Below are 25,789 nucleotides of genomic sequence, written 5' to 3' on the forward strand. Positions count from 1 at the left end.
CAAAAGACTCAAAACCCTAGCTTCGTGCCTTCTCGAGTGATAGAGAAGAGATACTTAAAGAAGAGTTTCAATCATCAATCCTTCTAATCTTCATCTATTGTCGTTGATCGTCGAACTCTCTCTCGTCGCCGACCTCAACTCTCCCCTCTCTTTCTCTCTCTCAGTCTCAATCTCTCTGTCTCAACCTCTCAGTCCATCGGGGATTCGGGTCTCCAACAAAGAATTCATCCCCGTTGGGATTGGGGATGAAGGGGGATTCCTTTCCCCACCGGGGATTGAGGACGGGGACAGAGAGTGATTTGGGGGTCGGGCATCCCCAACCCCGAACCCGTCTCGTTGCCATTCCTAATTTTATACATGTATAACATGTATAAAATTTATAGATGTTGGATTTTAAAATATATTCATTTTTTTGTTTTAAAAATAATGAAAAGAGAGTTGAATTAAATCTGAATTCTATCCAAGTTGGATTTTAAAAGATTTTCATTTTTTTGTTTTAAAAATAATGAAACAGAGTTCAATTAAATCGGAATTCTATCCATAATCCATTATGATTTGAATCATCTCAAACACCCCAATTCAATTGTGACTGGATTAAGCCCAAATACATTGACTTGCACGAGGCAAGTTTCAGAGCATTAAATAGTGTAGATATAGATGTTGATACGTGAAATCTTAAAGCTCTTGCTTGGTTTGTAAGAAAATTTGGATGGAATGAAAAAAAGATGGAATGGAAAAGTATAAAAATTTATATTTTTATTGTTTGATTTTATATATGGAAAAATAACAGAAAAATACTGTTACACTAGGGAGAAGAGAGAAGGTGAGGGAGAACAGAAAAAAGGAAGATGAAGGGAAAGAGAGAGAACTCCATGACTAAAGCTTGGAAGATGTCCCCCCTCCTCCGCCAGTGCTTAATCGACCACCGTGCAGTGGTCCCCCTTCTTCGCACTTTTTTTTTTTCAAAAAAAAATCCAAATATACTTTTATCTAGCAATGAACATAACAAATTCAAAGTAGCAGTTGGTTCCGGAAATCAAAATCTTCATCCTAAAGAGTTCACCACAAGCAACTCTCTAATTTTTTAAATACTGTTCTCGCTTTAAACATCAAATCTATCAAAAATTAGAAGAAGGTTGCAGAGTTTCACATCCATAGAATTTGCACCATCTGCGCCTTCCAAACACAATCTACACTTAGCAACGAGAGTGCTTGCAGTGGATGATTTGTATTTCCAGACGGGAGGAAGCTTCTTTGTCCTCTTGTAGTAGCGAGCGAGTCGGTGGATCCTGCTCTCGACCAAAATCAATCTGAACTTGGAATCCTTGTCCTTCCTGTTCCTTTCAAGATGCTTTTGGATTGCAACAACCTTCTTAATGAGGTGGTACAGATCCTCAGGAATTTCAGGAGCAAGCCCATGAGCCTTAAGGATACGCAAGATCTTGTTACCCCGTGAGAATCACGAAGAATAACACCAATTTGAGACGACGTCAAACCCTTCTTTGCGAATTTATAGATGTTCTCCTCAACATCCTGAGAGGAGATTTTCAACCAAGAAGACGGAGTCCTCTTGTACGGCAGAGCCGACGAGAAGATACCCTTACCTCGACTGTGCATATGATAGCTAGCGAACTCTCTCTCTTCTCTCTCCCTTCCTCTCTCACTCAGTTCCTGTGGGACGAGCCAGAAAACTGTGGAGTGATCGGAGACGAATAGCCGCTGTGGGGTGCTCTGGTCACCGCCGTTGGTATTTTCCTCGTTCGTTGTCGAGAAGACGACAAACAGTACTGCAAAAAACAGAACACGGAAGAAGAAAGAGAAGAGAGGAGAGAGGGAGGAAGAGAGTGGCTGAGAGGGGTGCCGCCACCGCTGCTCTGCTTCTGGATTCGAACGGGGGAGGGAAAGTAATAGTGGTTTCTCAGAGGAAAATACCAATTTGCTTTCCTTTTTCTCATCTCATCCCACAAATCAAAGGGAGCTTAAGGTGCTGTTTGTTTTCAATGTAATGTTAATTACACTAATATAATTGATTGCATGGGGGAGTGCATATAATAAAAGGGATAATTCTAATTTTCTTTTTCTTTGTGTTTTACTTTGTTTTAGTTTTATTTTACTTCACTTACAAGGCAATCAAACAAAACAAAGCAAAAACTTAGAACAAATTAAAGGGCCGTTTGATAATGACTGAAATTGTTGAGCTGAAAGACTTTGTTGTTTTATCTTTTAGTTGTTGAAATACTTGAATAATAAAGGTATTATAATCTATCCAAACTGAGCCTAAGATGTCCACAAGCTCCTTGAAATCTTACTAAAAGAACAAAGCAATAAGCTTTTCATTTCAACATGTTCAGCTTTTATCAAATGGCCGTCAGAATTTGAATTCAATTCATTTGCACTCCCATGCTTAAAATCTATACAATACTGTATTAATACTTCAAACCATGCACATCTTCAAACAAAAATTACGAATTACATGCCTCAAGTTGTCAATGACCCAGTGGCTGAGAATGGAAGCTCATGATCAAACCTGCAAGCTCTAAGTAGATCCATTACAAGCACACATTGGAAACATCTCATTTGTCATTTATGGAAAGATAATACTAATGGACTGCTGTAGTGTCTTGTGGGGACATTGGGTAGCATCTAGGGTAGCAGATCTGAGCTCCACCTGAATCGCCTTGTAATGTGCATCATGTAATACCAAAAAGAATGAAAATGTCTTGAATTGGACTGGGGGAACCAGTAGAGGTGCAACTTGGGCGGGCTCAACCGGAGCCTAGACTGACCTAGCCTGCAATTTTACATAGACTGAAAACTGAACTTAGACTTTCAGGCAAGGTCTAGGCCTGAAAGTTCAGACTTTTTTATTTTCCGGTTTGGAATCGTGTCTAGCCCTTAGTTAAATCGAGCCTGGCCCAACATTATCTTTCATTTTTATGCATACATATGCACATACTTTTAAATTTTTATGTCAATTTTTAATATGAGCTGATTGAGTCGATTTACCAAACAGAGCCGAGCCCAACCCAGATGCATCAAATTTCAATATGGACTGGTCCCGGGTTGGACACTTCAGGTTTGACCTTGGGCTTAGTCTGGGTTCAGGTATTAAGCCCAATTCTAAACAGAACAACATATAACAGTAACAGAACAACTCCGATAAATTAGATCAATTTTCTTGACTATAACAACATATAAACTGCAGAAAGGTTCAAGTCTTTCGGAGAGAATCTGAATTGCTTTCATGTCCAACGATTTTCATGACAGATAGCATGACTATAAAACTTTGTAAAGTAGTTTTTAGCTTTTACAACATAAATAAAGTACAATGGCAATGACTGTAACTTTCCAGATAACCACCTCATTACACTAATGATGATCCTGCTGGGCTATTGATCTCAGTTCTCAAACCCAGAAATTCTTGTATATGAAGGTGAGGAGGGGGCACAAGAGGAGAAAGAGAACAATACTAATAAGGTTGCTTGAGGCTCCAAGTAAGAAAACGAAACATTAGAATTTGAATAACTTACAGTCAACGTTTTTGCATTTGCCTTCAATTCCACGTGAACCAAACTCAAATCAGTGATCAAGTCATTCCAAAGATCTGAAAAATTTTGATAGTTTCTCTGAGACAGACTCCTGGCTTTCATGACTTGGTTCTGCTGCATCATCATTGCTGTTGTCATTGTCATTGTTGTCGTCATCATCATCTTCAAAAACCAGATGAGTCCCATATTTCTTCAGTTGAAGACCCTTAATAAATGGTGGATCACGCACTTCTACCTGAATTCTATCACCATCTTCTAGAAAGGAAACCAGAGGATAGCAATCAGGATAACGACACAGGTAAATCTGATCTTCATGGGTCTTTGGAATTCCTTGTAAGTTCAATGCAGTACAGAATATTGAACGAGGACCAGGCTCTCTAAGGATTCTTGCCATAACATCTGGTATTACAATCTCTGTATCTCTGGAATCATCTTGCAACTGTTGGTCCAGAGAGATGACAACACAAATAATCACATTCCTGATCTTACGGTTTCTGCGGCTTGAGAAATTCAAGCTTTCTTGAACAAACCAATTTGGAATATCACTCCCAGGAAGACTCAAATTATGTATATGCCTTAGAGCAACCTGTGATCAGAAACAAAACATTTTATATGTGCATGAATGTTGCAGTTGATGTGTATATTTTGCAGTCCTATAACCAATCTCATTTTGGATTATTTACTGGTTCCAGAGTCTCAATATTTTAATTTTAAAAGTTATCCCAAAACAAGGGCATATATTAGGCAACTGGACAAGATCACAATGAAACTTGGCTGTTGATTAGGAGATTTGAGAACCAGCAGATTTGGGCTCATTGATTAGAGAGCAGCAGGAACATGTGTGGCCAAAAGAAGTTCCCGCCATCTCCCAAATTTGATTAGGACCCCAATCGCTCCTCTATCTGCCATCTAATTGGGATAAATTTCAGATTAAACACCATGGTCACAAGGGTAAAACAAACCTTTCATTATAGTACTTTTAAAATGGAACAGATTTGTTAGTCAAGTCCGTTCGGGAAGGTCCCAAAACAACACAGGAATCTTCAATCTGGCAAATTAGTTTGGAATTAAAAAGAGTTTTTTATTCCTCTTTCCACCTTATATTCCTTACATTTACAGAACAAGTTCAGTACCCAAAAAAAAAATAGAAAAAAAAAAAACTTTAAACAGCTAGCATCAAATCAGTTGGGAAAGCCACAGGTAAAAGGGGATGTATAGGCTAATGTGGACAGTGGGATTGGACATATGGCCAATCCAGAAGGTCCAAGACGGGTTGCATTTGTATAGGTTCATATCACTTGGGGAAAAAGCTCCAAGACAGTGGAAGTTGAGTGAGCATCTGCCTATCTTAGAGGGTCCCCAATAGAGGATCAGATTGTACACAGGATTCCTCCACGTGGACTCTTCTGCAAAGATTTCCTAATTGACCCAATTGGACATGTTTACACACACACAGAGAGAGAGAGAGAGAGAGAGTAGAGTACCTTTGAGAGTCTTCTTTTCACAACTGAACAACACGTTGTGCAACCAGTCATATAAAGCCGTTTCAAGGAATTCAAGGATTCCAAACCTGGAATATCGATTACTTTATTGCAATTTGTTAGGTCCAAATGCTCCAAATTCTTCAAGTTCGAAAGATCAGATATACTCTCCAATGCAGTACAATTTGCAACATTAACATCAGTCAAACTTGATGGAAGTGGAGGGAGGGACTTGAGCTCCACAGAGTGGGATAAGGTAAGCTTTCTGAGAACAGAAAGGCCCCTTAGGCTCGATGGAAGTCTGCAGATGTTGTTGCGTCCCATCTCTAAAGTCTTTAATGATGTTAACTTTTCAAAATTATTAGGGATTTCGCCAGACAATCCACAAGAATGAGCACTCAGCTCATATAGAGAAGAGAGATCAGAAAAGGAAGTTGGAAGAACAAAGAACTTGTTATGTTGGGCTGTGAGAACAGTCTGCTCTAAATGTTCTGCAATTTTCTGTGCCTCTTTAAGATGAAGACGTTTTGTCATTCTCAATACCCCTAAGCTTGAGAGGTTCCCAAAATTTTCTGGTAACTCTGTTATATCAGTTTCCTCCATTAGCAAGCTGTGCAAATTCTTTAAGTTCCCAATGGAATCTGGCAATCTTCTGACACGTCTGCACTTGTTTATATTCAATTTCTTAAGTTTCTCCAATTGCCCAATGGACTCTGGCAATTCAGTAATGATGGTATCATTGAGGACTAGAGTAGTTAGAGTTGAGATATTTACAATTGAATCTGGCAAATAGCTCAGTGAATTACAAAACCTTGTCTCCAGGTTCTGAAGCATGTTCAAATTTCCAATCTCATCGGGTAGACCATTGATTGATGTATAGTCTAGGTGAAGCTCACTTATAGATGTTAATCTTCCAATAGAATTGGGCAAAGTGCTAAGAAATTGACAACGGAAAACTGATAAAAACTTCAGACGGGATAACGAGCCAATGGAATCAGGAGTTCTCTAATTGAAGTGCTGGAAAGAAAAAGACTCAGCAATGACTCCATATTTCCAATGGAATCAGGGAGTGTAGTTATCAATTTACAGCCAGCTAAATTTAGTTTCTCTAGTCTCTTTAAAGAGCCAATGGAAATAGGTATTTCTTTCAAAGAAGAACCATCCAGATAGAGCTCCCTTAGAAAAACCAGTTTTCCTATGGAAGTAGGTAATTGGGTCAGTGACTGGCATCTTCTTAAACTGAACATTTCAAGTTTCTTGAGGCAGGATATTGAATCGGGTAGTTTCTCTATAGCAGTTCCATCAACAAGAAGCTCAGTTAAAGACTTCATTCTCCTGAGGTCCCTAGGTAATTCTTTCAGTTTGGAGCAACCGGAGAGGATCAGCTTTTGAAGATTTGTCAATCCAGAAACATCACTCGGAAATTCCTTCAGATTGCAACAGCCTTCCAAGTTCAAGATACGCAACATGCTTAGATCCCCAATTGATTTGTGAACTTCAATCAGTTCAGTGCAACGTTCAAGAATAAGTTTTTCCAGCTTCGGGTGCCCACCAAAATCAGGTGTAGCAGTTAGATTATAGCAACCATGGAGATTCATTACCTTCAGCTGCTTAGCCATCTGTTCAATTAAAATTACCTTAGTTCAGATAAAAGAAATATGGAGTTACACCAGGTTTATTTAATCTGGGTTCACCCAACATATGAAAGCAATTCAAGGTTGTGATGTAATAAAGTGAAAACTTACCTTGTACTGCCCACCCATACATCTTGATTCCCATACATGTCTAATTTTACTCTGAGACAGATCAAGGACAGCAAGTTTTGATGTAGAAAAGCCAGAGGGAAGAGCATCCAAAGGACATCCTTTCCATTCTAACCATGCTAGTTCAGAAGGCATAAGTTTAAAGCTTCCCTCCAAGGTAGCATTATTGATTTGAAGCAGTCTTAGATTAATCATTGGTTTGAAAGAATAAGTGCACAGTTTCACCCCCTTCTCTTTCCTTGCTTCAAAATTGAATGTACTCTTGAATTTATCCTTCAACCATGAAATAGGACCTCCACGTTTGATGATTTTAGAATATCCTTTAGAGCTTAAAACCCTCTTTATTTTCTTCTCTCCAATGTCAAGGATGATGCCCTCAATTTTTCTTGTTCCCTGTTGTCAACCATACAATAAGCACATAAAAACAAAAGAACAATTTTTTTAAAGAAGGAACAAATAGAAAGTCTGCCATAATGAATTAGAAGGTCAAAACTGTATTTTATTAGTAAATGTATAGAATAAAAATAATTTTTGTAATTTGTGAAAATAACCAAATAAAACATTGTAGCAACACAAACAGCTGCTGAGATGGGAAAAAAAAAGGAGTGAATGATTGCTGTCTACATTTTATGACCATCATACAGTCAAACAACATTAGATCCATTGGCTTCACCATTATTTACAACTAGTATAAGTCACTGTTAGGTGTCATGGGAAATCTCTGACTAACAAGCATGAGAACACGGGTTTGAGTCAGAAATAGTTATGAAAATCTTATGATTCATGATTCAAACTATGAATTCTATGGGATTTAATTCAAATCATGCATCTGAATCCTTTGTTTAAAAAACCTTATGGCTACTACTTGAATCACATGATTTGACCCATGAACCTTACAAATATAGTTATTTTTTTATAGATAACAGGAAACATTTCATTAATATAAACAAGAATATACTATGAGTTACAAACGGGGTATGAGTACCCCTAAAAAGCAGTCAAAGCAAATGAGCCCAAAACAATCACTTCCAAACCACCTCATGCCCACATGAGTAGGTGAAACAATTGCTCGTTAAAATAACTGAGCCCAAAACAATTGTTCCCTTACAAACCCTTGCCTCAGTAGAGAATCTTACAAATACAGTTCATTCTATTCAAATCAGTTCAATTGAGACCTAGTTACATATTTTGTCATTCCTTTGTTTCTTTTTCTTCATTTTTTTTCAAGGGAACTTGTTTTAAAACCCTTAATACAATAATATTTATTTCAGTTACCAAGACTTATTTAGGAACCTTATTTAGTTTAATTTCTATCCTATTTATGTTAGTTAGCCATTATAAGTGGATTAATTGATTAGAAATCAAACTTAACTATATCATCATACACTTCTTGAAATTAAACGGTAAGCTATTATGTATGAAGTACATATATGGTAGACGTGGATTAAAATGGGGTAAAATAACTTTACTCTCAATATATAAGTTTTCAGTGTATATTTTTAAGTTTTTGCCATATTCCAAAAAGGCAATCATTCTTACAATTTACAATCTGTTCAACTCAACCTCACTTTCATTGACATTTATGATTTTATGATTTTCAGAACATTTCTCAGAGCAGCCACTTCATGCAAAAGATGCTTGAGGCTAGGTCCATAACTGGTCCACCCCTCCTAGACCCCATATAGCCGGGAATAACATTGGGTAATGATCTAGTAGCAAAATAAAATATTGCGTAATGACCTTTTATTTATATGTTATTGGTTTCAAAACTATAAATGGAAAGCAAAATGATGTAATAACAAGGAAAAAACTGAAGGCACCTATGATCCAAGAGAGTCAAATTACACAAGATGAACTGTGAGCTGGTAGGCTGAAAATGGAATAACTTACTGAACTGCATACATGGAAAAGGCACTGCACTCACCTCTTGTTCAGTTCATTTAGAATGAAAAAGCAGTCAACAACCCTGTTGGAAAAGGCAATATGGTCTTTGTGTTTGGGATGCTTATTAGGGTTCTAATTAAGGGAACCTTTGTAATTTTATCACTTAATATGAAGTTAATAATAGAGGGTGTGAGATGAGAAAAAGAATTTTCAGACCCCATTCTCCATCATCCCCTTCTCTCTTCTTCCTTTATATTTTTTCTCACTATTTCTCTGCAAATATTTCACAACTTGGTATCAAAGCACTCAGAGATCAAAAGGGAGTATATTTTTCTGATCAAGTCTGATAGGAGTACTTACTGATCTCACCGTACCTTGGGATGACATCAACAGTCGTTATGGTCAAGTTGCAGCCCAAGACTGAGATGATACAGGTTGGTGCACCCTAATTTTAGATGAATTTTGGTTTGATTTGTTTGATGACTGAAGTTAGTTTCAGTTTTTTTCTTTGTAATTTTCAAATGGAAAATACTGAAGATTAGAAATTTGAATATTCTGTCTCATCCAATCAATTGTGATCTTATTTTAAAGGAATGAAACACAAACAGTACAAAATCAGAAAAATGGAAGACCTGTGTAACAATCTACCCGCTTTTACTGATATATCAAGCTCCTCCTGGAACCACCCCTTGTCTAGCAAATAAATCAGCAAGAGCATTAGCATTTCTTGGAGCGCAATTAACTGTGACATTAAGCTCTGTTGAGAATGAGTAAGAATGAAGGCAATCTTGCCACTATTGTTTTAATGTGTAATGAGGGGTAGTGTGGTCATTCATGCATATATAAATCTCAAATATTTAAGTTAAAGAATTGGGGCATGCACTCCAAGATAGCCTTTTTCACATAAATTCCATTCTTCTTCTTCTACTATTTACTTTTTTTTCTTCTCTACCTGTCCAACAAAAATAACTTGGTATCAAAGAATTGGTATTGATCAAGGAAGTTTGATACAGTGATTGAAATGATACCAAGGTCAATGTCCATATGGATGACGTTAGCACCCATACAGACAGCCCTTTCCAAAGCATGAAAACAATATATCCTAGTTGCTCATGAATTTAGGGTAATTTACATACATCTTTCATGCTGTTCTAAAGTGATCTGGTATTTTTAATTGATTTCATAGAGACCAAAAGCAAAATTACAGTCCTGGTCTCTGGCTACAATGAATCTGTTAATGGTACTTGATGTGTTCGATCACACATACTTTTAGATCTCCTGGAAGTGATCCCATAATTTTCTAAAGTATGAAGAATATTTTGCAGTTTTTTCTTCAAACCTGTTTTTCTGCCCATCACTAAATGTCCTTTGTTAGGGACTGTTTCAGGGCCGTACTAAATGCCTGGCAGCTTTTGGGATCAATTTTGGTTCTTTGGATCCTTTTTGTAATGAGTTTTGTGCTGAGGCTGGGCTAGAAGCCATGTGTTTGTTCTCATTCCTACCCAATTTAAAGTCCATTTAAATTCTATTTCTAAATTAAAAAAATAAAATTTAATAAAAATAAATTCCTATTTAAAAATAATATAAATTAAAAACAATGGTAAAAATTATTGAAAATTAATACAAACTTATCTACCCATACCAAACTTGAAAAATAATGCTTGGGTTGGACTTGGACCAATTAGTCAAACTGGTATTATCATAAGTCTCCTATGTCAATTTCGCTTAACAATATCTTCTTGGAATCTAACAGGCAGTGTGTTCAGAAGATTTTAGTGTATTGAAGAGGGGAACCAAACTCAAATGAGAGATGGCTACTGATCAAGAAAGTAAAAAGGCCTCAGGACCTAGTTTTCTTTCAGTTGGATTTGGAGATAGCACCAACTTGCAGGTTATAACTGTGAGATTGGATGGACTATTTATTTGGAGTGGGCTAAAACATCCAGGCTCTCTACTGGAGGCAAATAAAAGTTAGGATACCTAATTGGTAAGGAGAAAGAACTTGATCCTGATGACCCATCTCATACCAAATGGAAGAAGGAAAACTCGATGGCTATGTATCTTGGCGTGTAGGGTTAATGCAAGTATGAAACCACATATTGCCAGGAATTATATGATTTTGGATTCAGCCAAGGAAATATGAGATGTCTAATGTCTTGGCCGAAACATATTGACAAGTACAAAACACAGCTAGAGTGTATCAGTTGAGACAAGAAGTCATCAATCTTCACCAGGAGTAATCAGTCTCTATGTATTTCTCATCCTTGCAATATCTATGGTAGAAAATAGATCATCTAGAGGTTGAAGAATGGTGTTTTCCAGAGGATGCCAAGTGCTACAAGAAACTTCAAGAGAAGAATAGGGTTTCTAGGGTTAACTTTGATGGGACCAATTTTTCTGAGTGGTCCAAATCTACTAAATTAACCATTGGAGGATGGAGCATGCTAAGGTTTCTAGAGTTTCTTCAAAAAAAATAGAGGTCAAGCAACCTATGATCCTGCTTATGGGAGCAAGAAAATCTTCTTGTTATGTCATGGTTGATTTATTCCATGCAGCCTATGTAGCCCATAATTTATATGTCTACTGCTAATATAGCATAGGGTGTACACCACATACTCTCAAGCTAAATATACTATGTGGGTGTACCAACTTAGAAGAGAGGCAAGTAATTTGAGGCAAAGGGAGAAGACTGTGGCCTTGCATGTACTTTTCTTTTCTTCAGTCGATTTGGGAGGAGATGAATCATCTCAAGGTCCTGGAGTTCGAAGATCCTTCAGATGCCAAGCAATAGTTGAAGTTTGTAGAGAAGGCTCAAGTGTTTGAGTTCTTAGCAAGGTTGAAGTTGAATTTGGAGTTGGACTTTACAATACAACACAATCTAAGTAATGATATTCTGAGCCTTCCAACCATTTATTCTTTGGTTCAAGATGAGGAGAGTAGATGGGCTGCTATAATGCAAATACCAAAGAGATAGTTCTTTGATGACTACAAAGAACAAATTAGTCAATGGTAAGAGTACTTTTGCAGAGGAGGAGGAAGTGGTTTCTGACTATTGCAAAAAGCCTAAACACACCCGAGATCATTATTGGAAAATGCATCTTAATTTGAAGCTGGACAAGTTGAGGAATAACAAGAAGGGAAATGCTCATGTTGCCATTGCATCAGATATTTGTACATCAGCCCCTCCTACAGACACATCTGAGTTGACTAGTTCTGGATTGCTAGAGAAGCTAAGCAATCTTCTAATTCATCTAGAGACTGGTGGAGTATCCTCTTCTACACCTAGTTCTCTATCCACTAGATTTTCAAAATCAATTAATGGTATTGCCTGTCACGTGTTTGTCCCTACCCCCCTAGCTAATTAAATTTGGAGCCAGTGATCGCACAACTAGAATATTTATCCATTTCATTTAAATTAAATTGTGTTCTAGGAAAAATAAAATAACCATTGCCAATGGATCCCATACTCCCATTTCTGAGCTGGGTGTGGTTAAGCTTAACAATGGTCTTTGCATTCATTTTGTTCATCATGTCCCTTAGCTTCATACCAATCCTTTTTTTTAGTTGTTACCAATAACTTAGAAGAAGAAGATACAGGCACATTCTATGGTACAAAGCATTTTTTTTCTGGAACAGAACCAAACTCTCCATGCCACTATTCTCTGATGCACATTAGGCTCATCAATGTTTCCAAACTGCCCAAGGTACAACTAAGATTAGCAGGGGTCTTAATATGCAAACTGGAAAAGTTTAAGGTGTAATAATGAACAGCATAGAGTATAACCTTGAAAACAAAAACGTTTTGGTATCAACAAAATAGAACAACAAATTGTCAGCAATGGTTCTTTTTAGCCCATGTGCAATGTAAGAGAGAAAATAGAACTTTGGCATCAGTAGCCTAGGTACCTAGGAAATAAATATAAAAAGTGAACTTAGGACCCCTTTTTCATTCATTTTCTAGTTACTTAATGACATGGTGCAAAAGGAAAAGAAGAATGTTGAGAGAACAATCAATTCTCTCCTAATTTCTTCAGCAATGAGAACTTCATAATTTTGGGGTTTCTTTTATTTTCTGTCAAATTGTGTTATTTACTTTTTTATGGTTATACCCAAGTTTTCATTGATCATGAAATTGTTGTGGACTGTATAAGAGCTGCAATATTATAGAGTATGGGGAAGGGGGGAGCAAGAAGGAGTTAGGGGTGGGTGTCATGATTGACCTGATTAAGGAAAGGGTGGCTCATTTGGTGCTAGTATGTTAAGCATTTAAAAATATATCTGTGGATGACCTGTTAAGAGGATGGTAGATTATTGCAGGATTGCCAAAGGGAAAGTCCACACTGTCCACGGATGATTATATACTGGCAGCCTCCACAAGCAGGCAAGCTCAAGTTAAATTTTGATGATTGCTGTCTAGGAATCATTAAACTAACTTTTATGGTTCAGTTGGCTTTGGTATTCCTCTGAAGGCTGAACTGTTAGCAGTAATTCAAGGGCTTAAACTGTTGACTTTGCAGAAATGGAGGGAGGTCATCATGGAAAATGATTGTAAAGTGGTTATTTCTTGGCTCAACAATGATGTGGATCCAGCCTGGAAGTTTAGAGTTTTAGTTAGGGAGGCCAGAAATTAGGGAAGAAACCTGAACTGCTCATTCAAGTGGGTCACAAGATCAGCCAAATCCCTAGCTGATGGTTTAGCTTGAGCTGGTGTGAATGGGGTTGGCCTGGGCCAGGGATCCCTTTGTAATCTGTCTTATGTATACTGTCTTTGCGTGTGTTCAGATTTGAGTTGTCTTTGTACATCCCCTTCTGTCCATTCCGGACAGATTCGGGTTCTTATATCTTATTAATATAACTGATGTTAATTATCAAAAATAATTGCCTGAGAATATAGTTAACTAGTCTAAAGAATAAAAATAGATAAAAGTTCATTAGTGAATTTTTAGTTTACAGAAACATTGATGTTGTAATCACTTTTCTTGCAGCCAAACTTCTGGGGTCAAAACTTGTTGGTTTTCCTTGGAGACGTTGGATTAACCTAACTTCACTTTCTTTCTGATGTCATTTAAATCTTCTTTATCTTAAATCAATAGTTTCCATCCAGATTCTAGGCATTAGATATCTAATACACAACAGCTAATTTCTAATAGTTTGTACCCTGAAAAACCTCCTAAATCATATTCCACAATTATTTACCAAATCTGAACACCTTATCCACAAATTCCCCTTCATATAGCACACCATTGCATATATCCATGCAATCACCCACTTCCTTCCTAGATTGTTATGGGTTTCTTGAAACTTAAAATGATTAGGCTTGTTTGAATAAGAGAATAGAGAAGGAAGACAAATACCTTTTTAGAGTCCAAAACAGACATTACTTCATCCTGATCCCACAATCTGCTACGCATACCAGGATCTTCAAAGCATTCCTGTCGAACAATTTGCTGTCCCATGTCTCTAAGCTGGTCATGCATCCACAAGGTATTTCCATCAACAATCCTTATGAGAGATCTCATTGCAAGTTCTGTCATTGCTGTCTCAGCATGGAAACCACAGCCCTTAAATATATCAATAGCACTTTCTCTGCTCATGTCCATGCTAGAAAAGAAACATGCAATGTCAAGGAATATGCGTTTATTCTCTTCATCCAATGCATCATAACTGATCTTTAACAAATTATGGAGGTCATCTGGAAGAATCTTTCTCAACTTCTGCAGTGTATCTTCCCAGCACTCTTTTACTTTCTTACCAAGCAAAAGAGAACCAAAAACTTCTAATGCCAATGGTAATCCTCCTGTGTGTAATGCAATTTCCTTGGTAAAACACATGAAAGTTTCCGGAGGTTTCTCCCTCCCAAAGGCATGGTAACTGAAGAGTTGGAGTGACTCACTCTCATTCAATTCTTTAACATCATAGGTTATATTTACAATGTCCTTTAATATCTGTCTATGTCTTGTGGTTATAATAATCCTACTTCCATCACAAAACCAGTCTCTCCCACCAGCTAAAGCCTCAAGTTCTCTCACATCATCAACATCGTCCAGAACAACAAGAACGGGCTTTTCATGAATTTTTTGTTTGATAACATTGATACCTTTACTGACATCATCCACAGTTAATGCATTAACAGGGAAAAGATCATGAAGAATCTTGTTTTGAAGTGAAACTAAATTGCACCCTTTCCTTGAAGTTTCTCTGATGTTAAACATGAAGCTGTGATGCTTAAATTGAAAGACCATTTTATTATAAACGGCCTTAGCAAGGGTTGTCTTGCCAATCCCACCCATTCCAACAAGTCCCACAACTCGGACATCATTGAATTTAACATCTAACACTTTCATCAGTTCTTCTACACGAGAATTGAGACCAACAGGATGCTTAGCCACACCTAATGGAATATTACTTGAAACGGTCAAAATCCTTTCAACTAAAGCTTGTATCAACTGTGATTCTTCCCTGCTAGTAAATATCAAAAGATGGCAAAGAATACAAAATTAGTATTGAACTTACAGTTTTTAGTAATTCCCGTAGTTCTATTTATAGTGAATTCACAACTTACCATATATTTATAGTACAAACAGATCTAATAACTGGAACCCCAAGAGGAGGAAGATTTAGAATAAAGTTATCAAACTTAAAGGTCAAACAAGACAAGGAAGAATAAAAACATCAAGGAAATTAAGCAAGAATTGGATGAAAAGTGACCAAGAATAATAAAAAAAGGAGGAACTAACACCAAAACAACCTAGCAATTCATAACAAATCATAATTGTAATAAACTTTGTTTTTGAAAAAAAAAATGGTAATGTAAATTTCTAATCATAATTTAACTTCGATTCTGATCATTATCAACATCTTCATCATAGTCAAAATCTTCTTTAAAATATATTCATGAATCTCCAAAAAATAAAAATAAAAAAAAAATAGTAGAACAACAAGATCTTTAAAATATATTCATGAATCTCCAAAAAATAAAAATAAAAAAAAAAATAGAGCAAAGCTAGTTAGAGCCCTTTCACCATATCCAATGAATAAAACTAAATATTAACTAAGACTATAAACAAATTTATTGCTCGTAGGAGACGATTCTGATAGCCTAGATTTTGTGCTGATTTGCTACATTTTTTTGATGGATTGGATTCATTGAATCTTAGTACCTCATGGTTGACATTAAGGCACTGAACATAAGAGACCATTGTGATTATCCAAATTAGGTTAATTTGGTACATCGTGTACATGGCATGTATTTTTTAAATTTGACACATCATTTACTATTGCACTCAGTGGGTTGGGTTTGGTGCAGGTTTGGGTTCATCACACACCCAGCCCAAAGTCACTTAAACCCAAATCTGGCCCAACCTAACTATTGTAATTAGGAATGAAACTTGGGCAAGCCCAACCTGAGATTTTGCATGTTTTGGGCCTCAGTTTTTGGGCTTTGGGATGGGCCTAGGCCAGAAAACTGAGACCTGATGGCCCTGACCTTAACTTGGGTTGAGGATTTGGGCATCCCAAGCCCACCCGAAGAAATGCATATACATACATGCATTTTATTTATATAAAAGTGTCTTTTTTTAATTATATGTACACATGCATATGCATAGAATATGTATATGTGCATTTGTTAATGAATTTTGTGCATCTTTTCAATCCATTCTAAGTCTCACGTGTTTCTCTTAACTTTGTATTAACAAAGTTCATCTTTTTCTTTTTGAAATGGTAAGGTAAATTTATTGAAAAATAATGAAGATACAAACAGAAACCAGTCCAGAAAGAGACAGGACAGAGATCAATACCAATTACCAACACCAAATAGACTGAGACCTAAGCAACTGGAATACATTCAGATGCTTGAATTCTGGAATGACAGAAATCCAGGAGCAATTTACTGACTGCACACCGCATTATCTCCTCTGGACTTTTCATCTTATGACAGAAGATTCTGTTGTTTCTTTCAGTCCAAAATGGACCATAAGACAACTGCTGGGATAGATCTCCACACTAACTTTCCTCTCTTCTTCAAATTTCTGATCTTCCAGCAGGATAGTAATTCTTTCACAGACTTCGGCATGACCCAGCAAATCCCCACAGCCCTTAAAAAGTGATCCCACACCTGGGCAGTAACTGGACAGTGAAGGCAAAGATGGTGGTCTGTGGACTCTGGCTGCAACCCACAAAGACCACAAGAAACATCTGACAGCTGCATACCTCTTCTTTGTAAGTAAGTTCTAGATTCAGGGAAGTAACTTTCTATTAACAAAGTTCATCTAGGGAACAATTTGTGATTTAGAATGGCTACTTCATCATTTTACTATTTATTGCCATCAGCCAATAGGTTGGGACATGTCTTTGTGAGAAACAAATTTCAGGGGCTGCCACCCCCTAAGTACAGCATAACAATCTTTAATTTACCTATATTTTATATTACATAAATTGTAACATATATTTAATACATATTAAATGTATTGTGTTCAAAGAAGTATGACCAAGATCCGGCCCCGGTCCGTCCGGGCTTATATTTCAGGCCCAGAACCGACTATAGCCTTTATCATAGGACGATGATACAGAACTTCAGGGATGTCAACACATTGACAAGGATTAAAGTATCAATACAATACACCTGATACAGGGCGTATTGTATCTGTATCCATGCTCACCAGCACAAGATATGCTACAACTCTATGTGTATCCTACTAGTCGTGTGTATCGGCACAATACACCACTGTAGTGGTGTTTATCGCACTATATCGGTGGATATGGCCCGACACTCACCAATATGGAGGCATATCAGACCCTAATTTGACAACATATTTAAACCTTGATTTAAGATTTAATTTTTCCCAAAAATTTAATAAGAACTAAAAATTATAAAATTAATTTGTTTTATTTATCTTAAATGATTTATATATTTTATATTGAATATAAATTATATGTTAAAAACGAAGACATATTTATTATTTGAAAAAATAGAGCTATCGTTTATATAAAAATATTAAATAAATAGTTAAATACTTTTTCCAACAAAATAATAAAAATTGCAAATTATATATAATTATAAAAATTGAACTAAATAATTTAAGAGTTAATTTTCCCCAAAATCTTAATAGAAACTGAAAATTATAAAAATAATTTATTTTATCTACCTTAAATGATTTATATGTTTTATTTTAAAATTATATGTATAATAAACAATTGTATGTTAAAAATAAAATTTTATCCCAAAAAATTAATAAAAATCATAAATTATAATTATAGAAACTGAAATAGAGTGATAATTATTGTATGATTCTAGAGTCTCGGTATTGTTGATTGTAATGTTTCTCTTCGTATAATCTATTAAAGTGTGCATTTCGAGAGTCATATTGGATACATAGCTGCCCCATGCATGATATGTAAGCAAAGAGATGAGAAGCTTGATTGTGCTGTCTATTAATATGTACAAAATTTATAGACAAAAAGAGAGATCTAGCATGTTTTAGACTGCAGCGATGTAGTTGATCCACCCAATGCTTCGCTGGTCGATCTGTATTTACAAGATCTATAAGATCTGAATTATCAGAAAAGACTAGGAGAGATCTAGCATGTCTTACACTTCTTTTCCGTTGGTCAAATTTTGAGTTTAAACTTAGATCCCCATCAAAAAAGCAGGATTTTTCCAAAATTTTGCTAGAAAGGGGACGAAAGATTCTAAACAAAAAGACACAAGGATTTCTATATGCTAATTCTTTCTCTCTGTTATCTCAGAAGGAAAAGTAACAAGAAAATGCAGTTACTATATGAGATAGAAATCACAGGAATTAAGGAAATACCAGACTCTGGAATCCCAACCGGCAATTCCACCAGCTTTCGTCATAGCTGCTCTCCATACCAAGGTCTTTTCCGTTCCGAAACGTTGCTCCAGCGTCTGGAAGTCAGCTTCGAAGGGGCCCTTCTGTTGTCGTACATCGGAGGGATCCACTTGGTAAAACACCGGAAGTATCAGCCGCTGGCACTCCACGATCTTCGCCAGCTCTTCCAAGCACCACCTGGACGATGCGTACTTCTTCGATATGACTGCGATCGACGCCGCCGAATCCTCTATCGCAGTCAATAGGCTCGGCGCGATCTCATCCCCTCTGTGCAACCCCTCGTCGTCCATGAACGTTCGGATATTTTTACTTACGAGCTCGTTGAAGAGGTTCTTAGTGAAGCCATGGCGAGTGTCCTCGCCTCTGAAACTCAGGAACACGTCCCACCGGAATACGATGGGCGGAGGAGCCACCCGATATTCATTCTCCTCCATATCCACTCCGTACTCCGTAATCCTTCCTCAGTTCCTCCTTTTTTATTTGCAGTCTCCACTTGGATTAAATTACCCTCCATTTCTTTATAAAGAACTGGTATCTGATTCCTTATTTCCTCCATTAAAAAAAAAGTTTTGAAATTAAAATAAAATATCAGACTCTCAGTCTCAGGGGAAACTTTGGCTGTTTCGAAAGGTTCTTTGTATCACACTGTTATATTCTCTTGAGAGAGAATGACAGTTTCGTGTAAAGAGAGAGAGAGAGCGTGTAAAGAGAGAATGACAGTTTCGTGTAAAGAAACGGTGACTTCACCCTCACCGTTTGACTGTTGGAATGAAGAAGAAAAGAGGAAGAAGTGAAGAACAAAGAAGAGAAGAATTGACGGTACTGTTCCGTCCCTTTCGTAGGAATTGGTTTGGAAAGACATTTTTCCAATTTTAACCCTCTTTCTTGCTATATTTTACAGAAGCGTGGAATACATTAGTAGACTCGTCTGCAGTCTCTGGAATATGGCTATAAAAGTCTATTAATGCCTTCCTTGTTTGTTTTGATTACAAATAATCAAAAATATATTATAAATTCTTTAGATGCACGTCTCTAGCCATTTGAAAATTTCGTATACTTTCCCTTACTGCAGAAACAATAATAAATAAATCCATTTGAAAAATTCCTGAAATTTAATTTCTCAAAAAAAATAATAACAATAATAAATAAATCCATTTGTCAAACTTAATTAAAACACTGAAATCCAGCCAACAACCACTATCATAGAAAAGTTAAACGGAGTGAATACGGATTTATTTCCGTAAGGGAAACTGCAGAGATTTTCCATGAGGATGAGGTGGGCTCCATGAAGCCATCGGATTGATCTGTTGGACAAATTTAATTTCCATCGTTGAAAGGGGTTGAAGTAGTCGATTATTGGCTATGGCAGTCCTAAGCATGAAGTTAAAACCACCTTCGCCGGCAGCTTACACGAAACACCTTCCCATTTGCAAATGTCTTCTCCAAAGCCTTTCCTCTCCTCTAAATGCCAATCGAACCAGTTGATGGAACACCACAAAATAACAAACATTAACCAAATAGTTAATACAGGAGTACTAACAGCGAAACCCTTCATCACGATAATCTCTCTCTCTCTCTCCTACGGTTGAGACGACAGCTCCAAACGAATGTAGAAAATTGCTTTGGGGACGTCAAAACCACTAGAAGATAGATTTATAGAAGAAAATAGATAAAGCTAGCGGTATTTGTGTTATGATAGGAGTCTTAATTGCATTGTGAAACCACTCCACTCCAAGAATGACAAGATAAATTGGTTATAATGGATAATGGATTGGCTTTGGCTTTGTGATAATCACTTTTTTATGCAAAGTTAGGAGCTGTTAACATCATCAACACGTCCAAATTGGGTTATTAAAAGATTTTATGATACATATACATCCGACTTACTTATCCTCTTGGGATACGAGTATCGTGTAAATCGGGTGTGCGGGCCGAGCCAAGCTGTCTTTCCCTCTTTTGGGATAATTTGGGGTTGGCTTAGTATGGCTTACGGTTTGAGTCTGTGGGGGCACTATTTTTTTTTACATTTTGATTTTTTTCTAAATAAATACTAAAACAAAAATACTTCACTTTCCTTTGAGCTTTGAGAACAAATTGAAAAAATAAAAAATCTAACAAATAAATAAAAAGAATACTTTAATACTTAACAAAATACAAAGTGGACAACAAATTGGAAAAGAATAGGAATTTTATTTCTTGAATTTGAACAATACAATGGTCAATTGATGAATGAAATATAGAAAATGAAATAAAATATAAAAAATATAATACAATTATAAATTGAAAATAAAAAATTACATTGTTGAAATAATATCAACTAATTTAAACAAAATTGAAAAAAAAATACAATAATTGAAAATTAAGTACACAACAAAACATTGACTTCATCATTGTTCTTCAAGTTCCACCCTTTTTATTGATGATTATTCACGTTACACTTGGGTTTATCTCATGAAATCCAGGGATGAAGTACCAGATATTGTGAAAATTTTTCATGAATTCATTCTCACCCAGTTTAATACCCGTTTCAAAATATTCCGCTCTGACAATGCTAAGGAGTATTTTGAGAGAACCCTCTCCACCTATCTTGAAACTTTTGGGGTTATTCATCAAAGTTCTTGTTCCTACACTCCACAACAAAACGGGGTGGCAGAAAGAAAGAACAGGCATGTAGTTGAGGTTTCCAGATCCCTCCTATTTGCATCCCATGTTCCTATAAAGTTTTGGGGAGATGTTGTTCTTATTGCTACCTTTCTGATCAACCGTATGCCCTCCCGGGTCCTTAGCTTTAAAACCCCTTTTAGTCTTCTCTTCCCGGATGAGGATCTCTTTTCTCTTCCTCTCTATGTGTTTGGGTGTACTTGCTATGTGCATATTCATAGTCACCAAAGGCACAATTTTGAACCTAAGGCTCATAAGTGCGTGTTTTTTGGATATGCTTCCACACAGAAGGGTTATTGCTATTTTAATCCAGTTCGTGGCACCCGCTTTGTATCTCGGGATGTCACCTTTGCAGAGTTGACTCCTGAGGGGGAGATATCTGATGAGTACTTTGATATGTCTCCAATTGTTCCTCTTCCCATCCCTTGTGAGTCCGATCATGGGGTGTCCACCTCTTCCACTGGACCTACCCCTGATGTCCCTGCTCCCCCTCCTGCTTCTGCTCCTGCTCTCTAAAGGTTGTACCGAAGGCAGAGATTCAGACATGTGCAGGTTGTTTCCACTCCTTCAGAAGAGCATCTTGCCACTCCCATCATTCCTAAGGAAACAGGTCAGCCCTCTACTGACCCATCTCAGACTGTTCCAGACCTTGACCTTCCTATTGCTCTTCGCAAGGGCAAGCGGAAGTGTACAACCCATTGTATCTCCAAACAATTATCTTACAGCCTTCTCTCCCTTTCCTACTACTCTTTTCTTGCCTCTGTTTCTTCCCATGTGATACCCAGGTCTGTACCGGAAGCTTTATCTCAAGCTGAATGGAGGGATGCTATGATGACCGAACTTGATGCATTACATAAGAATCATACCTGGGATATTGTAGACTTGCCAGAAGGGAATGAACCAGTGGGTTGCAAATGGGTGTTTACTATTAAATATCACTTTGATGGCTCTGTTGAGAGGTTTAAGGCTCGGTTGGTTGCTAAGGGTTACACCCAAATGTATGGCATTGACTATCTTGAGACATTTGCTCCTGTCGCTAAGATGACTTCAGTCAGGGTTTACTTTCTCTAGCAGCTACTTTTGACTGGCCCCTACACCAGTTTGATGTTAAAAATGCCTTCTTGAATGGAGAACTGCATAGAGATGTCTATTTGTCTCTACCTCCAAGAGTGTATGGGAAAGAAATGAAAGGCAATGTGTGTAAACTACACAAATCTATTTATGGTCTCAAACAATCTCTTTGGGCTTGGTTTGAGAGATTTTCGGCTGTTCTTGTCACTTTTGGCTACATTCAAACACAATCTGATCATACATTGTTCTTGAAGAGAAATGACTCTCTGGTGACCTTCTTGATTGTTTATGTTGATGATATTGTGGTCAGGGGTAATGACATTGAAGAGGCTAGTAAACTAACTCTCTCTCAGCACCCTAACACTATTTTATTAAGATAGATTTGAATAATTACAAGGAGGCCCTTAGTTGGGCAAGAATTTACAAAGAACATAACATAGACAGGATGGGCCCAGAATAAGGCCCACTACAGAAAAACATAAATAACAAGATAGAATAAACAACCTATGGGCCATTCGGCCCATCTTCTCTACACTCCCCCTCAAGCTGGGCATAGATGTCAATCATGCCAAGCTTGCTGGTATCATGCTGAAGTTTTGCCTTGGGAATGCCTTTGGTGAGAAAATCTGCCAACTGTCCTTCAGATGTGATGAAAGGAAGACACACTTCACCCGAAGATACCCTTTTCCTAATGAAGTGTCGATCAACTTCAATATGCTTAGTGATGGCAACCTGATTATCACAGTACAACATCATTGGCTTGTCATATTCAACTCCAAGTTCTTCCATCAATGATTTTAGCCATAATAATTTAGAAACTCCATGTGCCATGGCCCTGTATTCTGCTTCAGCGGAAGACCGAGCAACAACCGATTGTTTCTTGTTTCTCCAAGAAACAACATTACCAGCCATCAAGCTGCAATACCCAGAAGTAGATCTTCTGTCATCAATGTTTTTGGCCCAGTCAGCATCGGTGTAGGCTTCAAGTTTCATATGACCATGCTTGGCAAACAAAAAACCCTTTCCTGGGGAGCCCTTCAAATAACATAGGATTCTCTCAGCTGCTGCCATATGAGTGTCTCGGGGAGCATGCATGAATTGGCTAATGCAACTGAATGCATATGCAATATCTGGCCGAGTCATGCATAGGTACAAAAGTTTCCCAAAAGTCTCTGTAAGATTCCTTTGTCTTCTAACAATGTCCCATCTGAGGCTGAGAGTTTATGACTCATATCAATAGGAGTAGCAACTGGTCTACCACCCATCTTTCCAGTTTCAGAGAGCAAGTCAAGAACATACTTGCTTTGGGAGATAAGAATCCCATCCTTGGATCGAGCCACTTCTATGCCAAGAAAGTACCTCAATTCCCCAAAATCTTTAATCTCAAACTTTGTATGGAGAAAAGATTTTAGATCATGAATTCCTGAAACATCATTATCAGTCACTACAATATCATCTACATACACAATGAGGTATACTGCCAGAGGTCCACTCCTCTTCACAAAAAGAGTATGATCGGATTGTGTCTGCACATAACCAAAGTTAACAAGTGTTGTTTTAAATCTCTCAAACCATGCTCTAGGGGACTGTTTTAGTCCATAAAGAGATTTCTTCAGCCTACATACCTTCCCTTTCATATCAGTTCCATACATCCCTGGAGGAAGAGACATATAAACCTCCTCATGTAATTCACCATTCAGAAATGCATTCTTCACATCCAATTGATAAAGGGGCCAGTCAAAGTGAGCAGCTAAAGATAGAAGAAGCCTCACAGATGTCATCTTGGCAACAGGTGCAAATGTCTCTCCAAATAATCAATCACATATGTCTGTGTATAGCCTTTTGCAACCAGCCTGGCCTTGTTCCTTTCAATGGTGCCATCAGCTCGGTATTTGATAGTAAAGACCCACTTGCAATCGACCGGATCCTTCCCTTCAGGCAAATCCACCACTTCCCATGTGTCATTCTTGTGTAGGGCATCGATTTCATATCTCATAGCATCCCTCTATTCTGGAATCTTAAGAGCTTCTGGCAGGGAACTAGGAATAGGTTTAGAAGCAACAGAAGAGAGATAGGCAAAGTATGAAGGTGAAAGCAATCTGTAAGAAAGGTGCTTTCATCTCCTTGATTTTCATTATTTGCTTCAGGTGAAACCTTAGGTGTAATGTCATGCCCTCCTTTGTATTGTAATTTATCCTCAGCATCCAACCAATCTTTAAGAGAGATGCACATCTCCATACTTTCATCATTAACCGAACCGTGGGCCTTTTTTTGTAACCGAATCGAAACCAATCGGTTAACCGATTGGTTGGTTCAGTTAACCGTCAATTATGTTCATTAGTTTTTTTATTTTTTAATTTTTACAATATATATTATAATATATATAAATATATATTTATATATAATGCATATTTATTAATTTATAATATATAAAATAAAAATAATATACATAAATATATAAAATAAAAATATTATACATAAATATGTATAAAATATATAGAAATATATGTATACCGATTAGTTCGGTTAACCACCGGTTTTCTATATTGGTTAACCGAAACTGAACCGATACCTTCAATTTTTTAAAAACACCAAATCGAAACTGAACCAGTCGGTTCGGTTAATTGATTTTTTTATTCGATTTTGGTCAATTCGGTTTTTAGCTTTTTTTTTTCTCCACTACATACAGCTTCTCTTATCGTCCAACACCCTAATATTTGCACTAAAACAAAACTCAGATCGAACTCAACCGATACCTTCAGTTTTTTGCTCACCCCATTAATCAGTTTATCAGTTGACCAAATTTATATTTATATCTATAATATTGTTAGAAGTATAAATGCCAAATCGGTCTGAATCTTGACTTTTCTTGGACATGTCTTGACCCTATGTGCCAATGTGTCTCCAACTGATGAATATGAGGGCACATGTGACATTTTATAGAGCATGCATTGTTCATAAACAAAGTAGTCCTCGTTGTCATTCGGTTGAATTGAACAATGAATACCCTCACCTTTCCATAGTAGAGCATTAAATTCAAAGAGCATTGTTTTAATTTCAGCTGTTCAAACCATTTAATTACAAAAGAACCGCACTATGTACCAAGCATGGTGTGAGTCTATTAATTAATTATATGAGTCTATTGGTTTCAGTTTTTCAGGTTGTGAAGTGTCAATTAAGTATATTTATTAACTGTCCATTAAAAAATTAATTTGAAGAAAGAAGATGGTTTTATTAATAAAGAAAAAAAGAAAAATACTAGGGTCCATTTAGTTCACGGGAATAGGAGTCTGGTATTAGAATTAAAATGGGTCATTCCAATTCCAATTGTTTGGTTGGACGAATTCAAAAATCCCATTCGCATTCCTGGTGGAATGACATTCCACCATTTGTGGGAATGGTCATTCCCTCCCCCTCTCTTGAAAATAAAATCCCATTCCAGATGGTTCCAATTCTAATTTTGATTCCTATTTGAACCAAACAGATTATAGGAAAGTAGATCATTTCTATTCCGGTTCTGATTCCAACTA

The 25,789-nt window shown here is 37.0% G+C and overlaps 1 protein-coding gene and 1 pseudogene across 2 annotated transcripts; both read right to left on the reverse strand.

Annotated features, from left to right (window-relative positions):
* Positions 1–1,023: 1,023 nt before the first annotated feature.
* Positions 1,024–3,064, reverse strand: LOC104593582 (small ribosomal subunit protein uS15 pseudogene; annotated as a pseudogene). The gene has a single exon (XR_016078430.1). The product of XR_016078430.1 is annotated as a small ribosomal subunit protein uS15 pseudogene (transcript).
* Positions 3,065–3,218: 154 nt separating this feature from the next.
* LOC104593581 (uncharacterized) lies at positions 3,219–19,298 on the reverse strand. Its single transcript, XM_088891173.1, is given in 6 exon segments — positions 3,219–4,134; positions 5,033–6,030; positions 6,033–6,648; positions 6,775–7,185; positions 14,031–15,135; positions 18,489–19,298. Coding segments are annotated over 6 exon segments (4,146 nt in total). The 5' UTR covers positions 18,962–19,298; the 3' UTR covers positions 3,219–3,591.
* Positions 19,299–25,789: the final 6,491 nt, after the last annotated feature.

The sequence above is a fragment of the Nelumbo nucifera genome, chromosome 7, assembly GCF_055504915.1.
Source record: "Nelumbo nucifera cultivar China Antique chromosome 7, China Antique-T2T, whole genome shotgun sequence".
In the NCBI taxonomy this organism is placed as follows: domain Eukaryota; kingdom Viridiplantae; phylum Streptophyta; class Magnoliopsida; order Proteales; family Nelumbonaceae; genus Nelumbo; species Nelumbo nucifera.